Genomic DNA, 24,756 nt, shown 5'->3' on the forward strand with positions numbered 1-24,756 from the left:
GATGTGTGTGTCTCTAGAGGCCTGTGTACAGTGGTGTCACGCTGCCTGCGCGCACGTGTCTTATCAATGGCGCATGAGGGGCACTTGGGTATTGTAAAGTTTAAGCAAAGATGCCGGGACCTGGTTTGGTGGCCAGGCATTGATCGTGACATTGAAGGACTGGTCAGAGATTGTGGACCATGTCTACTCAGTGGAAAGACTGGACAACCGGTCTCACCCCCTTTGCAGCCTGTTCCATGGCCATCTCACCCATGGGAGCACCTTCAACTTGACATCTGTGGGGAAATTCATGGCCATGGCGTTCCCCACCATCAGCGCTTTCTGGTGGTCGTGTATGATCTCCATTCTAAATGGCCTGAGGTAATACCAGCCAGGACAGTTACCACACAGACCATCACTCAGATACTGGAGAGTCTGTTCGCTCGCTGGGGCATGCCCCGTGCCATCACTACTGACAATGGGCCGCAGTTTACCTCTGCAGACTTCTCCAATTTCCTGTGCAGTAAAGGAATTAAGCATTTCCATGCCCCACTCTACCATCCCCAGGCAAATGGTGGGGTTGAAAGATTCAATCAAAGCCTTAAGAATGGCATTCGTGCACACCAGGCCCAGGGGTATACATTCCAAACAGCACTCAACTTAACGCTTATGCATTACAGAGCTAGCCAGCACACCACCACTCAGGCCTCTCCTGCTCTGCTTATACTTGGCCGAGAGATGGACTTGCCGTTGGACAGACTGAGACCACAGGAATTGTCAGCTACAGCCTCAGACGGCACCTGGGCAGCAGCCAAAGCTGCTGTAACTTCAAACCAGAGGCGAATGAAGGCCAACTTTGACAGAAGACACAAGGCTAAACCTAGTAATATTACAGTTCTAGACTGGGTTCGGGTCCAGAGACCACACCGTAGCAATAAAATGGCATCGTTTTGGTCTGAACCCCTCCAGGTGGATTGTCAGTTAGGGCCTGCCACATTCTTGTTGAGCGATGGTTCTCGCTGGAATGCTAGCAGACTGCGGAAAGTGCCAAACCCTTTCAACTCACACATGTGCTCACAAACAAAGGAGCTTAGTGGAGGGCCAACACACAGCTCGGTTTTTGCACCACCGTCACCTCTGCCAGTACAACCACGGGCAGGCCGAGTGCATCAAGGTTCCCCTGTCAGGGTGGTCCCGCATCAGTCTCCACCAGCTGTGGGGCCTCAACCTCTTTATCCACTGCCTGATGGGAATCAGGAGGGCCAAGAAGTGCCGCAGTCAACAGTAACTGAGAGTCGGCCGATTCGAGCAAGAGCTTGTCCCACATACCTAAAGGACTTTATCACAGAGTTTAATGCTTAGGTGTTTGGTCATTTCCTATGGTTACAGCTTGAGAGAGCACAGTTTTGTTCTTTGAAAGGGGGGGGGGGGATGTTGTGTTCTACCATTAGGTTTTCGGGGGTTACGAAGGGGTTAAGTTTTGCCTGCTGTTTTACGCATGCGTGTGAGTGAGTGAGAAAACTAGTAAAGTGATTATCCGTTCAGCCGTGTGTGCTTCATGTTTAATGGCTAACTGAAATACCAACATAACAATAAGCAATCTTAATATATTTTAAAATAGGATAGGTGGCCATTCTATTATAACATAAGATCCATGGTTCAACATAAATTATACACATTAGCAAGAAAGAAAAAAAAAGAAAAAAAAAACGTATCATCAACCAATAACGATACCACTAACCAGCAGACTGCAAACCAGTCTGACACAAAGAACAATAGAACAAGGAACATTGTTGAAGTAAAACAAAAAAGTAAACCTCTTAGGTCCATGACTTAAGGAACAAGGGCAGCCTGGAGACCCACCGTCCTGAGTATCATATACAAAATTGTGTTCAGGTATTAGATTAAGGAGAACATAAGGATTTCTATATAAAAATAAAAAAAAGATGTTGGCCTTGCATGCCCCGGCTATAAAAAAAAAGGCAACAACACAAAAATCAATCTCTAAATAATTTATGAAAATCATAGCCAGTAATTTGACCTGATCTGTCCATGTCCAAAAAACAAAACAGTTGCCAGTTCGCATATCACACCCACTACCTCACATACCGTTACTTTCCCGAGCATACGGACATAGCAAGATCTTGTAGTTTCCAGGTCACATCCATAACGTGCCCAGATCGCATATGATGTACTAACAGAGTGTCAGACCTGTACCTCAGCGTCTCTCAATGTATTCCATTGCTTTATCTGGGTCGTCAAACACCCGTGGACTCTGTCCATTAATGAAAATCTTCAGAAGTGCAGGGTACAGCATGCCAAACTTTATCTTGCGCTCATGGAGGGCTTTCTTGCAGCGGGAGAATGCTTCTCGCCTCCTTTGCGTCTCCCTCGAATAATCCGGGAAAATCATAACTTGTTTGCCGTTCCATGTCAAGCGTTTCTTTTCCCTTGCTGCTTCCAGGATGGCTTGGCAGTTTTTGTATCGTAGCAAACGCGCCACAATCGTTCAACCATAGTTCTTATCTCCCGCTTCCAACCATTTCCCAATCCTATGAGCGCGGTCCATCTCGATTCCTCCCGGAATTGGATCAATGCCAAGGGTCGCTGAGATAAACTCATTCAGGAAAGCGGTAACATTGCTCTTTTCAGCCCCCTCCGGTATCCCCACGAATCTGAGGTTATTGCGTCGAGATCTGTCTTCAGCTGTGGCCAACCTATCTGTCAATATTTGTATGTCCTCTTTAGTAGCGCCCATCGGTCTAGCGTTTATACTAGCTTGCTCGTCCTCTAGCTGACTCACTCGGTCTTCCACTTCTGTTATACGGGAAATGAGGGAGGAAAGCTTTGTATCCACAGAGCTCAGAGACCGACAAATTTCTTTCAAATCCGCCGTTTCCTCTAATATCTTGCTCAGCATCTCGTGAATCTGAGCCATGTTAGGCTGGTCAGGCTCCGCGTCAGTGCTAGCTGAGGCCTCTTTGCTAGCTGTCACTCCCCTCGTGCACATGTTGAGCTGAGTCTGTGCGGCTGAGTGAAGTTTTCTTTGTTCAGTGTTACATCCAGAAGACGAACATTTGCCACCTTCTGACATTTTAGGTTCCATTTAACGTATAGAAGAAAAATACCTATATCTGAACGTATTTTAGGATATATTAAGGATATACACCCACAGGACAGCGGAGCATACGTTTCAAGCTGCCATGACTTGTCCCTGCGTCACGTGACTTCTCAAGACATTTCTCAAGTGTACATAATTTCATTTATTGAAGGAATATTGAACAAAATGTGATACTTCTGCTATGAAGCTTTCACACTTGATGTTGCATGAAAAAATTTTGTGCACGAAAAAAAATAACATTTAAGGGTTGCGGAAAACAATTCCCTGTACAAAATGAATCCAACATGTCACATGTGAAGTTTTGTTGAAAAACTCCTTGGATTATAGACTTGTCCTTTTAAATAATGCAAAATAACTTGAATGCAGAACCTCTAGGGACCTCTAGTGGTACAGTTCCACATAACGCATAAATTCAATCAACACAATTATTGCAATCCCTGGTCTGGACACAACATCTCCTGTTACCCAAACTAATTATTCTACTTTTAGAAACAATATCTTACTATAACATAGTTACAAAGAAAAACGAGTTTTGGAAGAAATTTTTTTTTTAGTGTAATATATTTTAAGAATAATAAACATTAACAAAAAAGAGTATGCAACTCTATAACACGTCTTTTTTCCTACTCCTCCCATGACAGTCTTGTTACTAAAAAGGTGTTCATTAAATTCATTACTTATTCTCTCTCACACAAATACTACACTCAATATTATCTCTTTTACAGCTTGTGTGTTAGAAAGTTCTAGATCTTTATTATTATTATTATTATACAATCATCTATGTAAATTATACTTGGACCTCTTTTTTTCATTTCTCATTTATGCTAGCATTACTGTTACATTATTTATTTATTTATTTATTTATTTAGAGCCTCTGCTCTCTTCTATCATTATTTTCTCATTTCTCATAACTCATCTGTAGCTGTTTGTATCTTGTCTACTTCATGCTCTTGGTGACATTTTTATCCTTCTTTATGATTCTTCAATCTATCTTTCTGTGTTCTATAGCCTGTTTCTTAGAGGGTGGAACCATCAGAAAGTATCTTTGAGACTTGACTTGAGCAAAACAAATGATTGCCATGCTAGTATTAATAGTGCTGAGGAGACAGCATCCTCTTTGTTAGTTTTTGCCAGGAACTGTTCAACTGTTTCGCTACCAGAATTTCCTCTTAACAAAGTTGGATTTCGTAATGTGTTGCAATAAGGTTTAGAGATTATTCACTAAGAAAGTCATCAGCTGCTGGATTGCAGCTTTACCCGAACACCAGAAAATCTGTTTCTCAGCTCATCTATCATGCTATCAAGACATAGATACAAAAGATGATGTTCAAGTTGGTTGCCAGTATCACACAGATCCGTAGTGCCCAAAGTGGAATCCACTGTGTAATCATCCATCCACCTCTGCTTACAGCAGGGACCAGACAGGATCTCTGAGATGTTGCTGGATTTGCAAATTAGTTTTGTCTCTTTGTAGAGCTGTTCTACTGTCTCTTCACTGCTTCGCATTAAGGTCAATGTTTCAAGAACAACATCTTTGTAGAGTGTAGCTTGTGCCAGGTCCACACATTCTTTCTGGAGATCCTCGGGGAGCCCCTCTGTAGCAGATCGCTAACTTCTTGGATAATACGAGCATGTTCACACTTGAAAACCTGGACAGTTTTGACAGCAGCCCAATAGCTATGGGTCTAGCAACTTTTTTCAGACTTTTTTTTTTTTGTGTGTCATGAAAAGCTTGATGATTGACCATTGATGCACTAATGAAGGAATACACATATTATCTCAAAATGTACATCAGTATGCAGTTCTCCCTATTACTCATGTGTGATTATACCTCTGTGCACTAGATTCTGCTTCTTTGTTTCCACAAAAGAAATAATATACTTACCTAGAAAGATAGTAAAAGCAACAATTCTGTGCATATAGCCGCGTCTCACAAAAATGTCACCAATTTGTGCCACATTCGTTTTGTCAACAACACTGCCTTCTATTAAACTGGCTTTATAATTCTTCCAAGCAAGCACTGAAGCCTTGTGCCCTAAACTTTCTTCATGCTCTCTGAAACCATCAAGAGCTCAATTCCAGTTTGAAAAGCCTCCAGTGCTGATCAGAGAATCTTTATTATTTTGTGCTGGATGATTTCCATGTATTCTGCAGAATGTGGCATCTCTGTTAAAAAAGTACTCCAGCCTTTCAAAAGAGTGAAACCATCCCTGCTAAAATGATATTTTTTGTAGATAAATTTTTAGATTAACTTGTTGGGTCCTGATTCCGAAATCCCTAAGTCATCTTCTTTCTCACTTCCTCTATGCCTAGCTACTTGCTTGCTCTCTCTAACTCATCTGCAAAACAAATTAAAATTCACAGAACAATGCGTTTGTATGTAAACAGCTAATATCTGAAATTTCAAAAATGCTATATTATGCTTCGTTTAAGATAGTCCTACTTTAATACAATAAAATAAACAAAACTTTACACACACACACACACACACTCTCTCATCTTTAATGCCATCTATGCCACTGCTGCCACTGCTATCTGGAAAGTGTGAAATAAAGTTAATAAATAATCATTGGACAAGACAATGGACCTCACTTCTGACTCAACATTTGTTAGCCTACTTTTATCAGCTGTTAATTTCTAAAGTTATAATCTGTATAATAACATTTAATATTCAACTTTTTTAAATTATTGAGAATAAAGGAACAAAAAAGTGCTGGTTCCATAATAAAAGAACAGAACATAGCAGTTTGACATTAAAATATTAGTTGTACTATGGCATAATCTGATTTGTGCGTCAGTCAAGGCAAGCAGAAAAAGATGCACCGGATCTTTGGTTTTCATCCAAAATATCTTAAATTGTGTTCTGAAGATGAACGGAGCTTTACAGGTTTACAACGACATGGGGGTAAGTGATTAATGACAAAGTTTTCATTTTGGGGTGGAGTATCCCTTTAATTACTACAACAAATTTAAAGTCATTATTAGTCGAAGTATAATTTACAAAATATAATAATTAGTGGTGTTTCATTGAGGAATTAATCATTGTTTGTGAATAAATATAGGCCTAATTGAATACCACTGCTTCATTTTTTAACTATTCAGTTTGTAATTGTAAATTGTAAATGAATCAGTTGAGTCAAATATGTAATAACTTACTGATGCATAATATAGACGATCATTTATCACCACCTACTGACCTAGGTTAACAGAAATAGACATAGCTTTATTGACATGATTGCCAAGTATTATTTATAGTATTTACAAAACATTTATGGTACGTTATTTAAATTACTGGGCAAAGAGATGTATAAAGGAGCAGTAAATATATGACAATAGTTTAAAATATATATCAATATACAAATATATTGCAATAGTTTTAATATAATAAACCATCAGTGAATGGATTTAAAAGATGGATTGGATGTAGGGGTGTACGATATTGACAAAATATCATATCTCTATTTTCATAGATTTTATCAATAACGATAATTAGAAAATATTTTGCTGAGTGTATTATTGTGCTGGTACCTCAAGGACTGCCGTGGACAGCTGATTCATAAAGTTTTTAATATTCCTCATATTCTGTGTGGTAACCTATCCTACAGAAAAGCATTAAAAACTGCTAGATCTGATTACTTTTCGTCTCTTTTAGAAAAAAACAAACATAACCCTAGGTATTTATTCAATACAGTGGCTAAATTAATGAAAAATAAAGCATCAACAAATGTTGAGATTTCCCAACATCACAGCAGTAATGACTTTATGAACTACTTTACATCTAAAATCGATACTATTAGAGATATAATTGTAACCATGTAGCGTCAGCCACAGTATCGCATCAGACAGTGCACTATAGATCTCCTGAGAAACAGTTTCACTTATTCTTTATTATAGGAGAGGAAGAATTGTATAAACTTGTTAAATCATCTAAACCAACAACATGTATATTAGACCGTTCCATCTAAGATCCTAAAAATGGTGCTTCCAGAAGTCATAGATCCTCTTCTGACTATTATTAATACCTCATTGTTATTAGGAAATGTCCCTTAAACCTTCAAACTGGCTGATATTAAGCCTCTCATCAAAAAAACACAACTTGACCCCCAAGAACTAGTTAATTATAGAGCAATCTCGAATCTCCTTTTTCTGTCCAAGATAGTATCCTCACAATTATATTCCTTCTTAGAAAAAACATGGTATATGTGAGGATTTCCAGTCAGGATTTAGACCATATCATAGTACTGACTGAGACTGCTCTCCTTAGAGTTACAAATGATCTGCTCTTATCATCTGATCGTGGGTGTATCTCTCTATTAGTTTTATTGGATCTTAGTGCTGTGTTCAACACTATTGACCACAACATTCTTTTGCATAGACTAGACCAGTGGTTCTCAACCACATTCCTGGAGGACCCCCATCACTGCACATTTTGCCTGTCTCCTTAATCTGACACACCTGATTCAGGTGACCTGCTCATTAGTAGAAACTCAAATACTTGAAATGGATGTGTCAGACAAAGGAGACATGCAAAATGTGCAGTATTGGAGGTCCTCCAGGAATGTGGTTGAGAACCACTGGACTAGACCACTTTGTTGGCATTAATGGAAGTGCATTAGCATGGTTTAAATCGTACTTATATGACCACCATCAGTTCGTAGCAGTGAATGAAGATGTATCATATCGATCACAAGTGCAGTATGGAGTACCTCAACTACTTAATTAACAAACTCCAGTTAGTGCAAAATGCAGCTAGAGTTCTTACTAGAGCCAGGAAGTATGACCGGTTCTGTCAACACTGCTCTGGCTCCCTATCAAACATTGTACAGATTTTAAAATATTTCTTATTACTTATAAAGCCCTGAATGGTTTAGCTCCTCAGTATTTGAATGAGCTCATTACATTATAGTCCTCCACGTCTGCTGCATTCTCAAAACTCAGGCAATTTGATAATACCTAGAATATCAAAATCAACTGCGAGCGCCTAAACTCTGGAATAACCTACCTAACATTTTTCGGGAGGCAGACAAACTCTTGCAGTTTAAATCTAGATTAAAGACACATCTATTTAACCTGGCTTACACATAACATACTAATATGCTTCTAATATCCAAATCCGTTAAAGGATTTTTAGGCTGCATTAATTAAGTAAACCGGAACCGGAAACACCCAATGTACTTGCTACATCATTAGAAGAATGGCATCTACGCTAATATTAGTCTGTTCTCTCTTATTCTGAGGTTACTGTACCCTCCAGATACAGTCTGTATCCAGATCAGAGGGTCACTGGTCACCCGGATCCAGTACGTATCCAGACCAGATGGTGGATCAGCACCTAGAAAGGATCTCTTCAGCCTTGAAAGACAGCTGAGACCAGGACAACTAGAGCCCCAGAGACAGATCACCTGTAAAGACCTTGTCTCAGACGACCACCGGGACAAGACCACAGGAAACAGATGATTCTTCTGCACAATCTGACTTTGCTGCAGCCTGGAATTGAACTACTGGTTTCGTCTGGTCAGAGGAGAATTCTGGATTGTGTTTGTCAATTTTTTTTTTCTTCTTGAGCATTCCTTGTACATCATTTTTATAACACAATCTCTCTATAAACACACTTCTGTTTAGTCCATGTCACAACCACGAGGATGGCTTCTTTTGAATTGTGAGATGATGTACATTATTTTTAATATCCCAACTCTCAACATATCCATGTCATATCTTATGACAAGATTAATAGAAATAAATGGTTTTATATTTATATAAAGGTTTTATATTTAGCAAAACACTTTTGCTGCTATTGAGGTTGAATAGAGTTAAGGTTAATGTCAGGTTCGGTGATATGGGTAGCTTTAAGCGGAAAGGTTAGAGTCAACAGTGTAATTAATAAATTAATGTAAATGTAAATATATGTATATAAATTAATGTAAAATCACAATTTGCGCATTGTAACACAATATATAGTTAAAGACAGAAAGAAGGTCCCCCATTTGATTTTTGTATTTTTTTATATATATAAATACTTTCATGACTATTAGCCAGATTTAAACCCCAAATTCTCATTACTCTTATACAAATAAATAAATAAATATATATTTATTAATTTATACATCATTTTCATATTTATTGTAGGCTGTTAAATTATACTTCTTGATTTTCTTATGCAAATTAAACTATAATAATAATATAAATAATAATAATAATAATACAGTAATGCATTTTATTTATGGGTACCTTATACGTGACACTCAAGGACACCTTACATCCAAATAAAATGCATAAAACGATTAACAAACAACAAGATTCAAAGGCCACATTCATAGCTTTACAACCAGGAAATAGATAAATATCACCGGTATGCCTATTTAAAAAGATGAGTCTTCAAACTAGATTTAAGAATTGGAAGAAACTGTTTTTACATCAACCATAACCTGCACATAATGGATCAGACAATGACCATAAGACAAATATCTGATCAGTCCTTTACAGTGTCAAAAGCATTGGGGAGTCAAATATTGTTGTTTTTTTGTGCGTGTGTGTGTGTGTGTGTTTTGTGTGTGTGAAACGGCCTCCTAACCTATAATATAAGCACAGTGAAAAGTTATTACACCATTTATGGTGACGTCAACACAACTCTTCTAATGAAACCCAACTGAAATAAAACATGAATCAGCGTGTTCATGCATGGTAAGATTACATGGAAGTGTAAAGCTGAAATTCTTGATTAGACTGAACAATCAGTAAAAAGATAAGCCCACTGATCTTTGAAGATCTCAAAGAAAGAACAAAACCCCATTTTATCATGATTACAGAAGTATACAAATATAACATATTATTTGCCAAGTAGGAATATATGATGCCAATTACATTCTGGTCCTTATTCTTAAAATTGTACATATTTGAACAGCTTAAACAAACAATCTCTTTTCACTCTGGAAATGAGTTTGAGATTAATATTGCATCATCCATGACATCCTGCAAGCACATACCATTTTTGATAAACCGCTTAATAGTTTATAAATAATTTGCATAACAGAAAAATAAAATAATGTTGAAGTTTAAGTAGTTGATACTTGTTTTTTGGTTGCTAATTTCCATAATAGCCGTTAGCCAATATGAGCATTTGGGAAAACGGCTTATAATAATGATAAAGACTGTCCCGTTTAATATTTTTAATATCTGTAAAGTATTAATGACTCTTAACATTTTTAATACATTTAATACAGAGGGGAAGTTAAACGTGTCTGGGCATATGGTACAATACCAAATTGGAAATTTAAGAATAATAATTAAACATTTAAGACTCCTAAACATTAGGAAAAGATATGTATAAATAAAATAGAATAAGTAATTAATTCTGTGCAGGACTGATGATTGTAATGCAGTTTGAGAATCTAGTGTGTCATACTGGACACACAATCCACATCCAACATCTCAGCCACACAAATCAGATTAAAAAATCTGACACTTTACAGAATTAGAAGAATAATTCACTGCAGAAAGAAATTTCTGTCATTATTTCCTTCCTCTCATGTCCGTGGGACACAATGGGAAAAATCTGAAAGAATTTCCATGGAACCTTTTTCAAACATATAGATTTAGAATGGCATGAAAGTGAGTAAATATAGACAATATGTTCATTTAGGAATGAAATGCCCATTTGCAGTGAATTGTTGGGAGATGTTTGACTGTTGCCTATTTTTGCATGTTCTTTTAGCTCAATTTAAATGTATTTGATCTTATTCAATCTTATTTTCTGTCTTTCATGCAGACTTTATTTATTCTCTCTTCCAGCTTCTGTGATTTACTTTGGAAATGAAGTTCAGGTAAAAATCAGTCTTATGCAACCTGGTTAATGACAATCAACTTCCCAGTCTCGTCCACTTTGCAGCTTATTTCAAACAAATGAAAATCTAGATCACTAAAAGACAATTCATGATGTAAGACAGCATCTTTTACATTTACATTTTTTACTTGAGTCATTTAGCAGACACTTGTATCCAAAGCGGCTTACAAAAGAGGAATGAGCAATGGCATACAAGTGCTATAACAGTGCAAATAGCAAGGGCTTTTTAAATACTATAATAAAAAATAAAAAACAGATAGAATAGAAAAAGAATAAAGCATGTGTTAGAGGTATTTTTTGCTTTTGTTAATTGTATAACTAATAAAAAGAAAACAAATAGAGTACAAAAAGATTAGAAAAGCTAGTGTTAGTTTTTTATGAAAAGAATTAGAATAGAGAGTGCTAGAGGTAGAGGATCAAATAAAGATGGAAGAGATCTGTTTTCATGTGTTTTTAGTCGATTCTTGAAGATATGGCTAAGAACTCAGCTGCTCAGGTTGAGTCGGGCAGGTCATTTGTTTGTAGTTTGTCGTTAAGTGAACTTTACATCATACTTTAAGTATACTACTACTGTCCCAATTTAGGTTTTAATTTGTATATATTTTGTTACATGAATATCTGAACATAGAAAACATCAAAAGAAATAACAGGGTATCTGCTTCTAAACAAAAATATTTTATTCTAGATTCATAAATTCTTTTTTATAAACACTTTAATGTAGGTAAGTTAAAAAAAAAGAAAGAAAGAAATAACATTTTGAACAAAAAGCTGAAAAAAGACTATGAATTGGATTCATAATGATAATCAAATGTAAATGGAGTCATTCAACACCCCAAAGCTTGACTGTAATTATTACCTCTTCATCGGTCGACAGTTTATTCCATAACATTACAGTTTTGATGCTGTTTCATGTCAAATGATCGTGTTACATGTGTTAGTGTCTGGTGTTTCGTTTTTCTTCTTCACCTGTGTTTTTTTTTTTTTTTTTCTTTTGGGGAATTCTGTGCATAAGATGTGTACTAGCGCCCCCTACCGTATAATAATGAAAACACGGATTCATCAAGTATAGTTCAAATTAGTGCTGTCAATCGATTAAAAAAAATTAACTAATTAATCGCACAATTTTTTAAAATTGATCGCGATTAATCGCGATTAATCGCAATTAAAAGACTGAAACTTTTTGGATATGTAAATGTAAAATGTAAATAATTAATGTAAACTCAAGACAAAGAAACTATAATATGATCAAAATATGATTGTTTATTGGAATTTTTGTTTAACTTGTAACACAGATTTTCTCATGTAAACAATATACCTGCAATAAACCATCAATATCCTCCAAATTAACTGTTGGCTTGAAAGCCATATTTATTACAGAAATAAAAACACAGGCATGTAAGTACCATTTGAATTTCAAAACAATCAATGCCAATAAAAAACAAAAATGATTTCCATGTTGAATTCTAAGTGGACTGCAAAAAAATTCCAAAGTATAGTCATTGCCAGTGCTTTAAGTGGGCCGGTATGCACCGGTACTCAGAACAGCCACTTCCAAATATAGCTCTTGAGCGTACCGCCACCTCTCCGTGCGCCCAGAACGTGCTTTTAGCGTACCGGTACGCTCATTTGGACATCTGTTTTAATAGAGGTTTTAATCTTTTATCTGCACTGCAGATTTTCAGAGCGCCCTTCACAATGCAAGCTTCCTAATTCATCCCACCCAGAGCAGAAACTACATTACCCATTCCACCCTTAAGTTAGCCTATACAAGTGAATAGCGCATGTGTCGCTTTTCCCACTGTTAAGTGTCAACAACTCAACGTGGCTGGAGAAGGTGTGTGAAACTCGTTGTGAGTTATACTAAAGCAAAATCTTGAGTATTTATTGTCTGATAAACATTAAAAACTGTCTGCGGAGGTTGAGTCGTCCTGCAGCCCCCGCTGGCTGTTCATTGGCTGCAGCATCTTTTTTCTAAGTTCTAAAAAAATACCGTAGACGACAAGGCACAAATTTAGATATTCATTTATCTAATTAATCTATAGCCTATGCACAAAGACAATATGATCTTTTTGTCCCCTTTTTGTTTAAAGCTTGATGAAGAGAGAGAGCGCAAGTAGCTGCAGCTGAGGAGGACAGTGATGCACGCGTACAGGAGTGATTGACAGTTCGCGGCACTGTGTACAAAAAATACTCCGCTACACAATTATTTCGTTATTTTCGTTTAAGCTTATTAACGTTAGCGTTACAGAAAGGTCTGATTTACGCACTGTTACAGTCATTGTTTTTTTTTTTTAAACAATGACATTTGAGTTCATGATTTTAATGTTGCTGTTTCTTGTGGCAGACTAAATGAAGAGTAATGTTTCTTGTGGCAGACTGAAGAGTAATCCGGCAGAGTTTTATACTGAAACTTTCCGTCTAAAAGTCCTTCCTTGGTCTTATCCATATTTCTTTGCACGTTGAACACACATGGCCACAACTGGAAATAAAAAAAACTGCAACCGCGTTAATTGCGTTATTTTTTTTTACGCGTTAAATATTTCAAATTAATCGAATGCGTTAACGCGCTAATTTTGACAGCACTAGTTCAAATATATTTAGACTTTTTGTAAGTATAAGCATATGTAAATGTCATTTTAAGAATATTTCTGAGAAGCACATAAAAAGTCAACTAAAAGCATAATTTCCTATTTTTAGTTTAAAAGAAGTATACTAATAGCACACTTGAATAAACTTCTTTTTCACAAGGGTAGAAGAGTACCATCCTCAGGAAAGGTTAAGGTTCAGGTTTTCGTAGAGGGTAGGTAATAGTAACTGGGTATCAACAGCTCCTTCAGGTCTCATTCAAAGATGGTAAAGGATTACATTTCCAATCATTAGAGATAAACAGACCAGTAACTCCAACTCTTCCAGTCAAATGGGGGAAAATAAGAAATTATTGGGCATTGCTGCAGGTAGCAGTATCGTCTGGTTTGATCCAAAATTGTTTTGATGTTGTTTGTTTTGACTTTTCAGATCACTTTAAGTCATGCACAGAATGAATTACATGAAACAAAATACAACTGTCCTAATATATTCATGGAACATGATACTGTATGACCCCGAATAGTCAACGAATTGAAGCTTTGATTCGAGGAGCCTGATTCGACTGGATTCGACTACCAATCTAACAGTCGAATATTCGCAGGGTGTTATTGATTATACCATTTTGACTATATGGGGGAAATACTGGTTTTCTCCCAAAGTTAATATACAGCCTATTATGATAAAGTTGTAAGAATCTGAAAAGAAAGAAGCTTCAAATTAATATTTTAAAGTGCGTGAATAAATCCAACCACCCCTATAGATTTATGTTTCACTTTCCATAATCTGAGACTGAAAGGGGAGCATCTTGGCGGCAGGGATTTAAAACTTTACTAAGACTCAAACTGACACAGGCAGAGACTGGATTTTTTCGATCAGGTATGGGGTACAAGTGATTTCCAAACATTTCAGCCAGTGTATATATATCCTGGATATATTATTTACCTGATATAAGATGCATTTGGTTTTGAGTAAAGCGCTTCATTGTAGTACTACGGTGATATCTCTTCATAGCACAAGCTGGTCAATATACAATGCAGAATATTAATAACTATAACTGGGACTATTATACATACAATTATAATGAGAAAACCATTATTCTAAAATGCTATGAATTTTTAGAGTTCAGCTGCCGTGTTTATGCACATTGTTTCATGAAGAACGCATCCACAAAAGGAGTTTGCATTCATAGCCCCACAGATATGTTGATGTGCATTCGGGCCCTTTTTGCAAATGGCCTATAAGTCTTAATATTAACGTTATGTTGTATACATAACGAAGCATGTTCTATGTGAAATTATGAGTTGAATCCCATTGAATAAAACTTTCTACCAAATGCATCTCTCTACTGGTCATCATCAGCGAGCACAGCTCAAAACAGAAATGCAGAAATACTGCTAAAGTTTTAGGCTAATGTTATAAAAGCACTATAGTAATAAAAATAAATGATGAGATGATGTACATTATTTTTAATATCCCAAACTCTCAACATATCCATGTCATATCTTATGACAAGATTAATAGAAATAAATGGTTTTATATTTATATAAAGGTTTTATATTTAGCAAAACACTTTTGCTTCTATTGAGGTTGAATAGAGTTAAGGTTAATGTCAGGTTCGGTGATATGGGTAGCTTTAAGCGGAAAGATTAGAGTCAACAGTGTAATTAATAAATTAATGTAAAATGTAAAAGAAATGTATATAAATTAATGTAAAATCACAATTAGCGCATTGTAACAAATTATATAGTTAAAGACAGAAAGAAGGTCCCCCATTTAATATATATATATATATATATATATATATATATATATATATATATATATATATATATATATATATATATATATATATTATTTTTTTCATGACTATTAGCTAGATTTAACCCCCAAATTCTCATGACTCTTATACAAATAAAATAAATAAATATATATTTATTGACTTATACATCATTTTCATATTTATTGTAGGCTGTTAAATTATGCGTCTTGATTTTTTTATGCAAATTGAATCATTGCACATTTTTATACTTTAATGCAATTAAACTATAATAATAATAATAATACAGTAATGCATTTTATTTATTGGTACCTTATACGTGACACTCAAGGACACCTTACATCCAAATTAAATACATAAAATGATTAACAAACAACAAGATTCAAAGGCCACATTCATAGCTTTACAACCAGGAAATAGATAAATATCACCGGTATGCCTATTTAAAAAGATGTGTCTTCAAACTAGATTTAAGAATTGGAAGAAACTGTTTTTACATCAACCATAACCTGCACATAATGGATCAGACAATGACCATAAGACAAATATCTGATCAGTCCTTTACAGTGTCAAAGGCATTGAGGGAGTGAAATGTTTTGTGCGTGTGTGTGTGTTTTGTGTGTGTGAAACGGCCTCCTTACCTTTAATTAAAGCACAATGACAAGTTATTACACCATTTATGGTGACGTCAACACAACTCTTCTAATGAAACCCAACTGAAGTTAAACATGAATCAGCGTGTTCATGCATGGTAAGATTACATGGAAGTGTAAAGCTGAAATTCTTGATTAGACTGAACAATCAGTAAAAAGATAAGCCCACTGATCTTTGAAGATCTCAAAGAAAGAACAAAACCCCATTTTATCGTGATTACAGAAGTATACAAATATAACATATTATTTGCCAAGTAGGAATATATGATGCCAATTACATTCTGGTCCTTAATCTTAGAAATTTACATATTTGAACATCTTAAACAAACAATCTCTTTTCACTCTGGAAATGAGTTTGAGATTAATATTGCATCATCCATGATATCCTGCAAGCACATACCATTTTTGATACACCGCTTAATAGTTTATAAATAATTTGCATAACAGAAAAATAAAATAATGTTGAAGTTTAAGTAGTTGATACTTTTTTCTTTTCTTTTTCTTTTTTTTTTTTTTGCTAATTTCCATAATAGCCGTTAGCCAATATGAGCATTTGGGAAAACGGCTTATAATAATGATAAAGACTGTCCCGTTTAATATTTTTAATATCTGTAAAGTATTAATGACTCTTAACATTTTTAATACATTTAATATAGAGAGGAAGTTAAACGTGTCTGGGCATACGGTACAATACCAAATTGGAAATTTAAGAATAATAATTAAACATTTAAGACTCCTAAACATTAGGAAAAGATATGTATAAATAAAATAGAATAAGTAATTCATTCTGTGGAGGACTGATGATTGTAATGCAATTTGAGAATCTAGTGTGTCATACTGGACACACAATCCACATCCAACATCTCAGCCACACAAATCAGATTAAAAAATCTGACACTTTACAGAATTAGAGGAATAATTCACTGCAGAAAGAAATTTCTGTCATTATTTCCTTCCTCTCATGTCCGTGGGACACAATGGAAAAAATCTGAAAGAATTTCCATGGAACCTTTTTCAAACATATAGGTTTAGAATGGCATGAAAGTGAGTAAATAAAGACAATATGTTCATTTAGGAATGAAATGCCCATTTGCAGTGAATTGTTGGGAGATGTTTGACTGTTTGCTATTTTGGCGTGTTCTTTTAGCTCAATTTAAATGTATTTGATCTTATTCAATCTTATTTTCTGTCTTTCATGCAGACTTTATTTATTCTCTCTTCCAGCTTCTGTGATTTACTTTGGAAATGAAGTTCAGGTAAAAATCAGTCTTATGCAACCTGGTTAATGACAATCAACTTCCCAGTCTCGTCCACTTTGCAGCTTATTTCAAACAAATGAAAATCTAGATCACTAAAAGACAATTCATGATGTAAGACAGCATCTTTTACATTTACATTTTTTACTTGAGTCATTTAGCAGACACTTGTATCCAAAGCGGCTTACAAAAGAGGAATGAGCAATGGCATACAAGTGCTATAACAGTGCAAATAGCAAGGCCTTTTTAAATACTATAATAAAAAAAAAAACAGATAGAATAGAAAAAGAATAAAGCATGTGTTAGAAGTATTTTTTGCTTTTGTTAATTGTATAACTAATAAAAAGAAAACAAATAGAGTACAAAAAGATTAGAAAAGCTAGTGTTAGTTTTTTATGAAAAGAATTAGAATAGAGAGTGCTAGAGGTAGAGGATCAAATAAAGATGGAAGAGATCTGTTTTTATGTGTTTTTAGTCGATTCTTGAAGATATGGCTAAGAACTCAGCTGCTCAGGTTGAGTCGGGCAGGTCATTTGTTTGTAGTTTGTCGTTAAGTGAACTTTACATCATACTTTAAGTATACTACTACTGTCCCAATTTTGGTTTTAATTTGTATATATTTTGTTACATGAATATCTGAACATAGAAAACATCAAAAGAAATAACAGGGTATCTGCTTCTAAACAAAAATATTTTATTATTGCTTCATGCATTCTTTTTTATAAACACTTTAATGTAGGTAAGTAAAAAAAAAAAGAAAGAAAGAAATAACATTTTGAACAAAAAGCTGAAAAAAAACTATGAATTGGATTCATAATGATAATCAAATGTAGATGGAGTCATTCAACACCCCAAAGCTTGACTGTAATTATTACCTCTTCATCGGTCGACAGTTTATTCCATAACATTACAGTTTTGATGCTGTTTCATGTCAAATGATCGTGTTATATGTGTTAATGTCTGGTGTTTCGTTTTTCTTCTTCACCTGTGTTTTTTTTTTTTTTTTTTTTTTGGGAATTCTGTGCATAAGATGTGTACTAGCGCCCCCTACCGTATAATAATGAAAACACGGATTCTAGGAGCACAAGTATAGTTCAAATATATTTAGACTTTTTGTAAGTATAAGCATAAGTAAATGTCATTTTAAGAATATTTCTGAGAAGTACATAAAAAGTCAACTAAAAGCATAATTTCCTATTTTTAGTTTAAAAGAAGTACACTAATAGCACACTTGAATCAACTTCTTTTTCCTAGGGTAGAAGAGTACCATCCTCAGGAAAGGTTAAGGTTCAGGTTTTCATCCAAAAAGTTACCTAGTGTTCCTGTGGGCCAATATATAACTACAAATTGGATTTTAAGAGGGTAGGTAATAGTAACTGGGTATCAACAGCTCCTTCAGGTCTCATTCAAAGATGGTAAAGGATTACATTTCCAATCATTAGAGATAAGCAGACCAGTAACTCCAACTCTTCCAGTCAAATGGGTGGAGTGGGAAAATGAGAATTTTGGGCATTGCTGCAGGCATTGCTGCAGGTAGCAGTATCGTCTGGTTTGATCCAAAAAAATTTTGATGTTGTTTGTTCTGACTTTACAGATCACTTTAAGTCATGCACAGAATGAATTACATGAAACAAAATAAAATTGTTCTATTATATTCATGGAACATGAAACTGTATGACCCCGAATAGTCGACGAACTGAAGCTTTGATTCGAGGAGCCTGATTCGACTACCAATCTAACAGTCGAATATTCGCAGGGTGTTACTGATTATACCATTTTGACTATATGGGGGAAATACTGGTTTTCTCCCAAAGTTAATATACAGCCTATTATGATAAAGTTGTAAGAATCTGAAAAGAAAGAAGCTTAAAATTAATATTTTAAAGTGCGTGAATAAATCCAACCACCCCTATAGATTTATGTTTCACTTTCCATAATCTGAGACTGAAAGAGGAGCATCTTGGCGGCAGGGATTTAAAACTTTACCAAGAATCAGATTTTTTTAAATAAAATAGTTAATTGTTATGGTTTCGCCAACGTTAAGTGTTAGCTATCTGTTCATCAAAACATAAAACATTATTTACCCTATCTATGAAAATCCTTCGTCGGGGACACTCCTAGTATGAACACATCATCACACAAAAAGCTTTTCTCTTGAAGTTCGCTTGAAGAATAGTTTGTATGAGAGAAAACATTTAGATGAGTTTCATGGAAAGTCAATAAATGATCTGAAACAATGGAAATACTGTTAGCTTCTGGCACATGCACTGGTAACATTGACAGCCTTTTACTGCATTATGATACTCAAATAAATCAAGTATCATTATTTATGGTATTATTATTTAGATATAGAGATCATAAACAAACATCTCAGCACTGGCAACCACACTTGTGCCAGGACCGTTTTTACAAAACATTGCAAATTAGACTTTTAACACAGTAGTTCACATAATGTTTTAAATGTTAGAAGGCCATATATATATATATATATATATATATATATATATATATATATATATATATATATATATATATATATATATATATATATATATAAATGTATGTGTTCATTTATGTGCAAAAGTGTTACTATTTTCACCAACATAAAATGCTTTTAAGACCATTATTTCTATATCTTTTGCTGTAGTGTGACAGTAGGAAATATCCATTAACATTTTCAAGCATTTCTTTTGCCATTAAATGTAATAATCCAGTGGGATTTTTGTTTGCACAAGGAGTCTGACAACAGCTAGTGCTCCACACAGAGATCTGCTCTCATCATGATCCAGTCTGTCATGAAGAAACAGAACAAACTGAGACAGACTCAGTCCAGAAGAACTGTGGCACTGCCTCCAAGACACTTCAAGAAACCTTGTGCATAGTTTTTAGAATTTAGTCTATCTCAGTTTCGTTCGTTTTTTCCTGTTTCTTCAAGTAATTCCAGACAGACTGGATGATGGTGAAATCAGTTGTCACAATTCTTCAGAATTTAGTCTATCTCAGTTTCGTTCGTTTTTTCCTGTTTCTTCAAGTAATTCCAGACAGATTGGATGATGGTGAAATCAGATCTCTGTGTGGGACACTGGCTGCTGTTAGACTCCTTGTGCAAACAAAAAATCTGACTGGATTAATACAATTAACAACAAAGCAAAATATTGAAATAACTGGTTTATAAACATTTTTGTTGGTGAAAATACTAATAGCAGAGTACTGTATATATATATATATATATATATATATATATATATATATATATATATATATATATATATATATATATATAGCTATATATATATATATATATATATATATATATATAGCTATATATATATATATATATATATAGCTATATATATATATATATATATAGCTATATATATATATATATATATATATATATATTCAGATTTGTGGATTTGCTATGGTGTTCAGCAACAGCACCAAATACTTAAATATTTAGACTTAATAGGCAATTTTTTTTGTAATCTGGACTACTACATTCCCTAGATATTGTTTAAAGGTGTTTAATTCTTTATTGTTCATTCACACTTTGTATTAGGGCTTCATTAAGTTAACATTAGTTAATTCATTAGTTAACATAAACTGCCAATGAAAAATTCTTCTGAATATTCATTCATCTTAATTATTCCAATATTTAATAACGCATTGCTAAAAGTGTTGCAACTGTGTTATTTAGTGAGGTAACATGAACTAAGACTTGTATTTTTGACAAAGATGAATAACTTCGTAAGCAAATGTAGCTATTGTTCATTGTGAATGTTAATGCATAATAACATTAATATAAATCTTATAGTTATTTTGCACTATAAATACTGTATTATGACCACTAAATATCAATACCCTGATAATACTGTGATAAAATCATTAGCAATTAATCACAACAGGAAAAATTTATAAAATTTATAAAACTAGTCAGATTACATTTTTTCCATAAAAATTGTGTCCCAGGGGAAAATCGCTTTCACATGCGGACTAAAAAACAATCCAAGGAAACAGTGTAAAATTAACCCAGAGACTTCTTAGCACAATAGTGAACACAATTTTAATTTGTTAATACAAGGAAACCAACCAGCATTTTAACCTCTTACTAGAACCAAACTGACCAAAGTTCAAACATCTTTTGAAAAAAATAATAATAATAATTGCCCTACAATTTGGTATTATGTAAAGCATTATAAACATAATGTTATTTTCTTCAAATCTGCTTGGAAACAATGAATGAATGAATAAATAAATGAATGAATGAGGAATTTATATAGTGCTTTATTTCTTATTTATTACACATCATTACTTTTGCCTAACATTCAGGTTAGGTGATTTAAAAAAAACGTCTAACCACGGTTCACTGCCACATTTGTGCAATCACATTCCAAAGTTCTTCAGGTCATGTGATCTTAACTTTAAAAGTGCAGGACTGTTGTTCTGGGAGTCAGACTGACTGATTATCTCTCCTCTTCTCTTCTCTTCTCTGATCATCAGCACACTGCAGTAATGCCAATTTGTGGAGGCTGGACCGACATTAGACTGTTCGATCCAGAGATGAAAAAGATTTGTTCTGAGGTATGAGACAAGTTCACTCCTAAATGAAACACACTGTCTGTTACTAGTGAGCTGATTTGTATGTTTTTATTTGTTTGTTTGGGGTTTGTTTTGTTTTAGTTCAATTTAAATAAATATGTCCTTATAGCACAGTCTGAATGATATATGCAAGTGCCTATTTATGCAATAAATTCAGATTTGATGCAGATAAATAATTGCTCTTGATTATTCCTTTATTGAGAACTCTTAACTGATGTGAAGTGATGTACAATATTCAAAATACTGCATTTATTAATAGTTCATGTTTACTAAATGTAGTTAACTCCTAGCTGTTAAAAAAATATTATTGTGACCATAATGATAATGTTTCTCTCTTTATTCAGCTGAGGCCAGAGATAGAGAAGACTGTTGGAACTGATTTTAAGATTTTCATTCCTGTGGTCTGGTCTTCTCAGGTTGTGGAGGGAATAAATTACATGTTCAAGGTAAATCATATTTTTGTTTGTTTGTATTTTTCATGGATTATGAGATCGTAAATCTCACAAACTCACACTGTGTGTCCTAACCAGGTGTGATGATGTTGCAAATAATTTGTCCGTCCTCACTGAAAGTTAAAATGCATCATGTCAAGCTTCATGCATTTGCATAAGATAAAACTTTTCTTAACATTGTAGCATTGCTGGACATGTCCAAATGTAGTCAAACCTGTAAAGTGTTTGTCATTATTAAACCCTAGTTTTTTTTCTCTCTCTGTCAGGTGCTGGTTGATGCAGATAGGGATGGAGAGTGTGTTCACGCGATGATATTTCAGGCTCTTCCCTGTGATGGAGGCGGACTGAGTGTGACTGAAATCCAGTACCCCAAATCCGTTGATGACCCACTGACCCCTGTACACTTACAGAAATAGTCTTGATTTAATAACAGACACATGCAATGAACTGCCATACTGTATAGAGGAACATCTGAAACCATTTCATTCCTCAATATTAAACTCCATAATCAAATCCTCCAGAGTCAGTGTGTTTACTGAACAACGTCAAACTCACTTAAATGTTGAATGCTGAAATAACTAAAAATAAATATAAAGTTATCAGATTTTAAGATTTTATTGACTTCAATGACTGAATAAGTTTTTTTAATAACTCAAAACTGAAATATATCATACAAAAGCTAAATTTGTATTTATTAATTTATTTATTAGGGATAATGCAGTATAATACTGCTACAATTTCAAGCAGTACAATACCAGCAAGAATTTGTGAAAGAAACGCCAACACCAGGAATCCACCCCTGCCTCAGGCACTCAGCTCCTGTAACGAGCAGAAATCAGGTTATACACTTGAAAACACAGTCACTAACACACGGATTATAATAAAAGAAAACTGCCCACCCACAACTGAACAGCTACAAATACTTTAATCCACCAAAATATATAACTAGTACAAAACAGGGCAATAAATAAATTATTGCTATTACTAGTAATCAAGCACAACTGAAACCAACACATATATATTAATATTAATCTAATTGAAAACAAAATGGTCATTTTTGACTGCCATGCAAGAATGGCAGGTTTCTGAAACAAAACCAGTCAAATTGCTATTTAAAACTAGTATAAAACTAGATATGTGCGTATTCGGTATTGTGATATCACAGTAATGAATATGCATGATATTATCTTCTAAATACCGTGAATAATTATAGATTAAAAATTATTCAGAATTTGGAATGCATTTTAAGAATACTTTTCCCATCAACTGGTCAAAATGTACAACACATCTGTATGCTGCTTGAAAGAGTGCAAGCTTTGATGTAAACAAGCACGCATGAGAAGCACATGAGGAACACCTGAGAGACACGCTGTATGAAAGCACATTCACTCTCTGACAGCAGATGGCGCTAAACTGCAGAAAATACAGCCTTTACTCTGGAAACCCAATAAATAAAGCAGCTGCTTACTTTCCAAAACATATTTAAATAATTTTAAACAGCAATTCAGATTTGTGGATTTGCTATGGTGTTCATCACTGCACCAAAGATTTTTTTTACTTTTTTATTTTTATTTTAATCTGGACTACTACATTGCTTAGATATTGTTTGAAAGAGTTTGATTCTTTATTGTTCATTCACACTTTACATTAGGGCTTCATTAGTTAACATTAGTTAATTCATTAGTTACATTTACATTTATTCATTTAGCAGACGCTTTTATCCAAAGCGACTTACAAATGAAGACAGTGGAAGCAATCAAAAACAACAAAAAGAGCAATGATATATAAGTGCTATAACAAGTCCCAGTTAGGTTAACACAGTACACGTAGCATGGGATTTTAAATAATATAATAAATAAAAAGAAAACAGATAGAACAGAAAAAGAATAGAGCAAGCTAGTGTTAGAGGTCTACACATACACACACACACACACACACACACACAATTGCATAATAAATGAAAAGAAAATAGAATGCAAAACATTAGAAAGGTAGTTCGATTTTTTTTTAAGAATAGAATTAGGATAGAATATAAATATTACAATAAAAACTTATAGTTCTTTTGCACTATAAATACTGTATTATGACCACTAAATATCAATACCCTGATAATACTGTGAGCAAAGCATTAGCAATTAATCGCAACAGGAAAAATGTATACCAGCATATCCCTAAAACAAAATAGTCAGATTACATTTTTTCCATCGAAATTGTGTCCCAGGGGAAAATCGCTTTCACATGCGGACTAAAAACCAAACCAAGGAAACAGTGTAAAATTAACCCAGAGACTTCTTAGCACAATAGTGAACATTTTTTTAATTTATTAATACAAGGAAACCAACCAGCATTTTAACCTCTTACTAGAACCAAACTCACCAACATTCAAACATCTTTTGAAAAAAAAAAATATATATTTTTTTAAGTAGTTTAAGTCTTTGGTTGTTTCAATTGTGATGATTTTGGCTCACATTGGCTCACATTTAACAAAAACCC

General features: G+C 34.4%; 1 protein-coding gene across 1 annotated transcript; it reads left to right on the plus strand.

Annotated features, from left to right (window-relative positions):
- The first annotated feature begins 21,682 nt into the window (after positions 1–21,682).
- Positions 21,683–22,776, plus strand: LOC127957879 (cystatin-B-like). Its single transcript, XM_052556578.1, has 3 exons — positions 21,683–21,793; positions 22,156–22,257; positions 22,530–22,776. Exons 1-3 carry the CDS (start codon positions 21,725–21,727, stop codon positions 22,677–22,679), a joined length of 321 nt encoding a protein of 106 aa, XP_052412538.1. The 5' UTR covers positions 21,683–21,724; the 3' UTR covers positions 22,680–22,776.
- The last annotated feature ends 1,980 nt before the right edge of the window (positions 22,777–24,756 follow it).

Source organism: Carassius gibelio, chromosome B5 (genome assembly GCF_023724105.1).
Source record: "Carassius gibelio isolate Cgi1373 ecotype wild population from Czech Republic chromosome B5, carGib1.2-hapl.c, whole genome shotgun sequence".
Taxonomy (NCBI): domain Eukaryota; kingdom Metazoa; phylum Chordata; class Actinopteri; order Cypriniformes; family Cyprinidae; genus Carassius; species Carassius gibelio.

What these genes read in the sequence shown, in the direction of transcription:
- LOC127957879 (XM_052556578.1), top strand. Translation starts at nt 21,725, where the DNA reads ATGCCAATTTGTGGAGGCTGGACCGACATTAGACTGTTCGATCCAGAG. An exon ending in TGAAAAAGATTTGTTCTGAG is followed by an intron (nt 21,794 to 22,155) that starts GTATGAGACAAG and finishes CTCTTTATTCAG; the next exon opens with CTGAGGCCAGAGATAGAGAA. An exon ending in GAATAAATTACATGTTCAAG is followed by an intron (nt 22,258 to 22,529) that starts GTAAATCATATT and finishes TCTCTCTGTCAG; the next exon opens with GTGCTGGTTGATGCAGATAG.